Below are 8,290 nucleotides of genomic sequence, written 5' to 3' on the forward strand. Positions count from 1 at the left end.
TTACCTCTGCTCAACTAGCAATCAATTCAGCATCAACCAGTTAATCAAGGGTGCATTGTATCATATCATCAACATCAGACATCAGACGGTTTCATCTGTTTAATTACCACAAAGCCCGTTCCTGCTCCAACCCCCACCTCCTGGAGCTAATGGACTGCTACAAGGGCATTTTATCTTCTGCATTTGATCCTCTAGCCCCCAAACAGCATCTTTTTAAACAAGCTCACTCACTTTAACTGCATCTGCACATATTTTATATTAAAATATACATTTTTAACTCATTTATGAGCTATGCTGTGTTGAGTATTGCATTTCTTACAGTTGATTGATGTATTATTAGTGCCTTGTGTTTTATTGTGTGTTGATACTCTGATGTTAGGCAACCTTGAGAGCAATGACAGACGCCATTAAATAAAAACGTTATTACATTCGTGAGGTAGAATGAACACTGTAGTCGCCTCAGGGGCATGCACAGACATTTTGAGGGGCTGTTGCTCCAGCCTGGGAAACCCCCTGATGGAATGGGATGCCTTCTGAATCTAAAAATCTCCATATCTGCATCGCAACAATTCCCAGCATGTCAAATTCATTGCATCATGTCGCACAGTATTGCCCTATATTATGCTACAGGCATTGTGTAATAGCATAATATAAAGAAATATTACACAACATGATGCAAACGCGTCAAAAAATAATAAAAGCTCAGCTCAGCCATAGAGGGCAAATGTTGCTCAGGAAGCCCGACCTTGAGCACGTCCTTGAGTCTCCAGGTGCCGCAAGTTGGGCGTCCGACTTCTTAACTGCAGGTATGAATATTTTCTTTGCAGTTGCATTACAACAGGCAATCTGCCAGCCAATTGTTACAAGGTTTAATGCCCTCACACTACCTATTTTATGACAGTAGCTGCACAATACTGTCACCTTTACACACCAACTACTGAATACTGCGAAAAGTGACAACAAAAGTAATTTTGAATGTGCCTGTAAATTAAAAGTAAAACTACTGTGTTATAATATTTGTATTCTGAATTGTTTGTAAACATTTGTTGTGGTGGTTGGTCAGTTGCCACCACTAAAACAAGAAACTCTCATTTGCCGCCAACAGCGGATCCTCATCAACACACACACACAACACAGAAATTATTGGCTTATACAGTATTTGATGTGGTACAGGAATTAGCCTGTCTCATCCAAGTATTGCATCAACAGATTCATTATTGTCTGAAGGAATCTGTTGGATTTGTTTTAGTCATTAATGCCTCCATTAATGCCTCAAGGCATCCTGTCAGACTGTGCTCAATATCTGTAAACCAGATAAGATCCCCAGACATCAGATAGGACAGGAATGTCCTGAACAACACGCCACCATAATCTACACACCTGCTCCTTGGTGATTAAGGTACCTAATAGGGTGAACAGCCCTGCGGTTGAAAAAGATTCCCCTGATCAGACTGCAGATGTCCTGCAGGTCATTCAACTCTTATATCACAGGACGTACTGGGACAGCATCATCAATTGTTTCATCAAGCTTGGTGTGTGTGTGTGTGTGTGTGTGTGTACCTGAGGTTCATGTCTCCCTGCAGAGCCAGAGCCAGGATGTTGGAGAGGCTTCCTCCAGGACAGCAGCCACAGATCAGAACCACTACAGCTGTGATTTCAGGCAGCTGGAACGCCTACAGCATGAAATGATATTATATTCATACAGAGTGTTCGGTGTCTATTACTCATAACAAGTCTAACAGTGACACTGGCGCTGATCTGATGTTGATTAGGGAAATAAAATACATGGAAAGAGAGGGTTTGGTATGGAGACAATGTAAACAAATAAGTCAAAAAGATGAATAATAAATAACTTACACTGTCAGGTCTTTGATCGCAACTACAACCATTATATAAATAATCTAATTCAGTCTGTTTATGTTACTGTTTCCTCTTTGTATTGTTGGATTATTATGTTGTCTTACTGCTCCTTTGTTGAAGATTTTCACTGACTTTGGACCATTGCAAGCAATGTTTTCTAAACATTAGGGTTTCAACTATCATTTATTTACATTATCGATCAATACTTTTCAATTAATCAACTAATCGCTTAATCTGTAAAATATCCAAAAGCCTAAATAAATTCCATTGTAACTTTCCAGATCCTGTAGTTTGTGTTTCCAGAAGTCGAAAACCCTAATATATTACATTTACAATGACACAGAAAGAGGCAAATCCTTATATTTGAGAGACTGGAACCAGAGAATCTTTCCTTGATCACAAAAATCAATCAAAAAAACAAAACAAACTGAACTAAATTAGGTAAATACACAAATCATATTCTTGTTGTCATTATATAAAATAAATAATATCAGTACAAATATTAAATTGGTATAATCATGTACTGGTACATTCTTTTAGACTGCAGGAGGCCTCACAAGTCTCCTGTATAATAAATTATGTTTACTACAAGACATACCAACCTTAGCTAAGCAAAAGGCTGTAAGGGGCATGACACCATACTGGGCCAGTGCTGCTATCGCCACCCCCTTAGGTTTCAATATGTGATGCTGGAAAAGAAGGAAAAAGATGTTAATGTGATGGTAAAGACACCGATAATGTGTCTTCAAACAGATGGATATCACCTGAAGTCACCTTGATCTTGGACACCTCCATGGTGCATCCCAGTGAAATCATGGTGATGGTTAAGGTGATGATCAAAATGATGTTGATGGTTTTGTCTATTACCGGTGATATCATAGGCGTGTAAACAAAGCTGGTGTTAGCAGCCATCGTGGTGAACAGGAAGCTTTCATTCTGCACTGAGGAGTCCATGGTGTCTTATATGTTGGAGCAGTGAGTTGTGATCTTAAAACACAAACAGGCACAAACATGGGTTGAGCGAGTACAGATAATGTACGTAAACCTTTATTAAAATAGTTCTGTAGATAGTTCTCTTACTCTTGTGATCAAAAACATTGCTATGAAGCTCAATTCTGTAAATAGTTTTCTAATAAATATAGCAACTTCTAAACAAACAATATCAATTTCAGCCTTAAATTACTTCAGATTAAGCACCACCCACGTCCGCTTTAAGCCCCGCCCATTTCACATATGGATACGAATACAGATAATTTACTTGGTTGAACAGATACAGATAACCGTGTGCTCGCTCATCCCTTATGGTTACAAAGTAAGACAGAGAGAGAGAGACGTAGGAAAACGGATTATGTGCTCGAGTCCACAAATGTAACTGCAATGATTTCAACGTTTCTTCAAGCTTCACAGTTTTCTCATTTCCTCACCCATCAGTCATGTACAACACCTCCACTGCTCTTTGTGATTCAAATAATCAGAGCATGACAAGAGTTAAGCTGCCAGAAAAAAGAAAAAAAAACCTTTAGAGGGCTCTGGCTGCATTGTGACAATATCTTCGATAGAGACAGGCTGAGTGCAGATAATGCTTCATCCACTTGATGGATGAAGTCATGTTACTGAGGATGTACTAACATGCAGTTGTGGAATGTAACTAAGTACATTTACTCAAGTATTTTTGAGTTACTTGCACTTTAATATTTCAATTTTTCCATTTATGCTTTAATTTACTGTATATTTTCTACTACACTAGATCTCAGTGGCAAATATTGTACTTTTTACTCTATTTGTCTGATAGCTTTACTTACTTTTCAGATAACAAGTGTTCATACCCTCCAGTAAAAAACATATTAAACATCTCCCAATTTTATGATTTTGAACTTGAATGTTTGTGATAATCTGATTAAGTGCACCTTTATGTGTGGATATCCTACTACTGAAGCTAGACAAACTATTATAACTAACTATAAAACTCTCTTGGATTAATTGGAGAATGCATTGTCACAAAGCTGAAAATGGCTGCTGTGCTCCTGAGCTCATGAAAAGTTGACTTTTTAGAGATACGTGGTTCTCATAGGACAGATGATCTTATACAATATGTTGCATGGCTGTAAATCAAACCACCCGACAACAGCACATTAGCTCAACCATGAACATCTACAGCAGTAAAAATGCAACATACACATGAATGCAGTGATAATATTAATCAAAATTATCATATAGATGATAAACTTACAGTCAATAAGAAGTCAGAATGTAAAGCCTCTGTCTGTTTTCTTACTGTTTTCTTATCTGAGCTTTCCACGTTTTCTTTGAAGTGTTGTTTGTTTCTGAACGGGCAGAAAGGACTGCTGTTGTAGCGATAACAATGAGCACAATCTTTAAGTTCATAGTACACATTATATGGTCCTGAGAACCTCTAACCTACTATCCCATGTAGAGTGGCTGTACAGTTTGAAAGACCTTTTCTAGATATTCATGTTTTCACACTGACTGTTAGGACATCTCCACCCTGTATTTCAAAATGTTATCTTTTTGGTGAGATATCAGGACAATTAAGAAAAATAAAATACCCTGCAAGTTGGGAATGAATATAATTTGATAGACATTTGTGACTTTTTACATTATTAGAAATGCATATGAGATCTATCACCCATAATAAGGCACCTGTTGTGTTTGGTTATACAGTTTATATGTGCACTGTTTTTAGTATATGTAGGACAGCAGCATACAAACATTTAATAAATCACATATATAATGTAGACAAATTACAACTTCTCCTATGACGACACATTTTATATAACTACAACTGTGTTTTACTATGCTGTCATTCATTCATCTGTTTATACACCAGCCTCCAGGTTTGGTATAACATCCACTGTCCGCAGGAGGAGTTATAAATGCTTATATCTGCGTATAACTCAAGGGCAAGTTATTCTGAATCTGAGGGAAAAAAAACTTAGAATATGAAAAGTAATCTGGAGAAAACTCTGATTGAAAATGGTCAAGCAGACCATGTTTAAATAAAAGTACCACATTTAAGATAAAAACAAAGCGTGTCCTGCTGTAGGTACAATCACGGTAAGTCAATTCCGAACACATTTACAATACATACCTTTTCCTAATTCACTTACACCTATTCCTCTTCAATATTTATAATTCAAAGAGAGAGTAAGATATATAGTTTTCACAAACGTTTGACTGACAGTGTAGATAAATATATCTGCAGCAAGTCACCTAAATCTGGCTAATCTGTTAAAGACAGAGGAAAAAAACACACAGCATTTGCTTTCTTCAAACTCTCCGTTGCTTAGATGCCGAGTGAACCTCCATCGCCAAGTTGACAACCACATCCTCCCTACTGGCATGCTCACATGCTGTGTGCACACAAATTACCTTCACAGGATTTTTTCTATCTTGCGCTGATGAAAGGAAACACACACATTTGAAATAAGGTACCACACAGCTTCATAAATGTGTCAGCTACATACTGACTGTTCTGAAGGTGAGAATTGCACACCTATTCTTGGAGGTCACTTTGCACAAAATAGAAGGAAAAAAAAACCTCCCAAGTGGATTCCCAAGAAACAAACACTTATTACTGTGTAAAACTGACAGATTTGTGTGCAGCTATATTTTGTACTTTGTGTTACCTTTTGGGTAGGAGCTTCCTCTGCTCTTCTCTGCACTTCTCTCTGAAACAAAATATACTCCTTGTGTGTTGTCAGTCTCTTTTCTGTCAGTCACAAATGACACATGAAGGCTACTGGTTGTGCAGAGCTGCCATCTAGTGCACAGTTGACTGCAGTTTGAGAAACACATGAGATCTGATTTACCTTAAGTGAAAAAGTCTGGTTGAGTCTGTTTTTTGTGTTATTTCCGACCCAGTTCTGGTTGGCACTGACGAGATTTAAGTAGCCACGGCCTCAAACAATTTTTGTTTTATCTTGTCACGGAATAACTTGTCTCACTTTGTGTTTCTGAGAATTCATCAGATATATTTGAAATATCTTTTTAAATGTTGACTTCAAGGAATCCTCTCTTTAGTGAGATTCTGTATGGAAGAACGGACATCTGCAAGAGATATTTCTGACGAAGACCATCCTGCAACGACCGAGCCAGCCGTTGTAAACATTCGGGGCTTAGACCAAACCTAGAGGGGGTCCGGGACCATGCTTCCCCAAGGGAATTTCTTTTCCCATTTATGGCAGTTGTGCACTATTTTTCAATCCAGTTGAGATAATAGGATGCCTACAAATCTGTACATCATGTGGGGAAATATGTGATTTACATAGCGCCGGGGGAAAAAATCCTCCTGTAGAGTCTTCATCCTTTTTTTAAATCTAATTGTTCTCCAGCTGTCTTCATTATTCTAAAAACCAGAACACAACAAATGTTGAGGATGACAAATTTTCATTCCTGCCACCAAAAGACAAGCACATTTTTTTATTTTTAGGATTACATAGGTAGAGTATGGATTTGTCCTGAACAGCATTATTAATCTTGAAACATATTTTTGTTACAATGCGGGAGTAGAGTTCACAGAATTAATGGTTAGCTGTCAAATCTGCTACATGTGAGTCCATTGCCATAATGCGATGATATTTCCCCAGTAATAAAACTTTTGCTCCAGTTACTTTCCACTTGAGTCAGAAAGAATGAGGGGAAATGAGTGAAGTTGAAGTTATTTTAGAAGCCTAAAAGATTTGGGTTTGAGGAAACATTCAGGGCTGGAGACCCTGAAGCCACCCCTCTGCCCCGCCTCTGCCCCAAAGCATCTGTTTGCCTTGTTTACTAGTAACCACAGTGTGTCACTGAGAAGGTAAGAGGAATATCTACAATATCCTTTTTGTCTCGTGAGAGTATAACTCATGTTGTTTGTTCTTATCTGCTGCAACTTAAACTGCAAAAAAAAATTTAAATCATAATTTAAGAAGTAAGGCGAAGGTTTAAAAAATCAGACCTGCTGGTGCTACAATTTTTAATTACATTTCACAGTACAAAACAGCCGGATGGAACAAAAACAGCAATTTTGCTTTTGCCCAAACAATAGAGAGGCTTAAATGCTCATTTTTGGATTACCATTTACAGAAATATCCTCCACTCGTAGTCAATAAATTGTGCGCTCAAAGTGGTAATTTGCCTCAGAAGTTGAAAAGAGGGGAGCATTAAAGGAGCAGTGTGTGTGGATTTGGAGCCATCTAGCAGTGAAACTATCAAACAAACATAAAAGGTCCCATCAGGAGCCAGTGTTTGGTTTGTCCATTTTGGACTACTGAAACATCACAGTTCAACATGGGAGACTCAGAGGGACCCGCCTCTGTAGATAAAAACAGCTCATTATAAGATAACAATGACACAATTCTTACTTTCAGGTGATTATACACTAATAAAAACACACCTATAATACTATATTCCATTTCTGCCAATAGATCACCCTGAATGTTACACACTGGACCTTTAAATTGAGGATCTGCTCATTAGGACTCTACAGTCTTGCTTTACTGCTCAGTGAACTTGTGATGTTATCATCAGGCCTGTTGGCGACAGCTCTCTGGCTAGCAAGCAGATTATCTTTTGCCAAGTACAAACACTGCACATGATCACAAATTGCGTACAGTTCACAGATTGTTACTCTAAAGCTCATGCCAAGAGTTCCTGATAGCTTTCATTTGCTGGGCAATTCTGCTGTTGCTGACAAGGCTGCAAATCCCTCTGCAGAGGAAACTCCTCATGCATGTAGCTCTGTGCCAGCCCAAGAGAAGCTCCTTAATGCATTCCTCACAGTTCTGGGACATAGTTATGATAAAGGTAAATCCATTAGATCAGTAAACTGAAATACTTTTATGTACATGAAAAGATGGTGGAGCAGCTCAGCTATATTTGAAAGGAGGAAAATAAACACCAAAACAGAGTTATAAAGCTTCTGTGGGTACATCAGACAAAAAAAGGTTGTTAATCACAGCAGTAGTCCTGTGTCCGAAGGTGCCTGAAGAATTGGGTATACTCTTAATTTATGCTCCTTAATTTTCTTTAAAGCCATACAACAATGGATAAATGCCCTACTCTTGCATCTTTCTCACCAAAAAATGGGCCAGTAGTATTTGCACAGTGTCACTTGACTTCTGCTGCTCGGCTTCAGGCAGTAAGGATCATTATGAAATCAACATTAGCCACAGAAGAGGTGCAGATGTTGCAATCATTGATTGCAGACGGGTGAGACGACTACTTAAAATGATGCATTTTGAGTGAAGTACTCCTTATTTTTTTTACTAAATCCTCTCATGAAAATCGGACAACTACTGGATGTCATGTCCTTACTCTATTTGAAAAGTGTCCTGAGATAACTTTTATTTTGAATTGGCGCGATACAAATAAAATTGAATTGAAAAATACAGAATGATGCACATCAGAGGGGATTTAGAAGTGGGTACAC

At 38.1% G+C, this 8,290-nt stretch overlaps 2 protein-coding genes across 2 annotated transcripts in view; one reads left to right on the forward strand and one right to left on the reverse strand.

Annotated features, from left to right (window-relative positions):
* The window catches only part of slc10a1 (solute carrier family 10 member 1), a 5,173-nt gene extending 2,380 nt beyond the window's left edge, over nucleotides 1–2,793 (reverse strand). Inside the window, exons 1-3 of the mRNA XM_035678381.1 lie at nucleotides 2,635–2,793; nucleotides 2,463–2,549; nucleotides 1,561–1,673 (exon numbers count right to left, since the gene is read on the reverse strand). Coding sequence (XP_035534274.1) covers nucleotides 1,561–1,673; nucleotides 2,463–2,549; nucleotides 2,635–2,772 — 338 coding nt within the window. The 5' untranslated portion in view covers nucleotides 2,773–2,793. The remainder of the gene's footprint in view (nucleotides 1–1,560; nucleotides 1,674–2,462; nucleotides 2,550–2,634) is intronic.
* A 4,356-nt stretch (nucleotides 2,794–7,149) lies between these two features.
* The window catches only part of LOC118340974 (protein max-like), a 13,399-nt gene continuing 12,258 nt past the window's right edge, over nucleotides 7,150–8,290 (forward strand). Inside the window, exon 1 of the mRNA XM_035679142.1 lies at nucleotides 7,150–7,176. Within this exon, the coding sequence (XP_035535035.1) occupies nucleotides 7,150–7,176 (27 nt within the window). The remainder of the gene's footprint in view (nucleotides 7,177–8,290) is intronic.

This window comes from Morone saxatilis, unplaced genomic scaffold (genome assembly GCF_004916995.1).
Source record: "Morone saxatilis isolate NCDOM2014 unplaced genomic scaffold, NCSU_SB_2.0 Contig7, whole genome shotgun sequence".
NCBI lineage: Eukaryota > Metazoa > Chordata > Actinopteri > Moronidae > Morone > Morone saxatilis.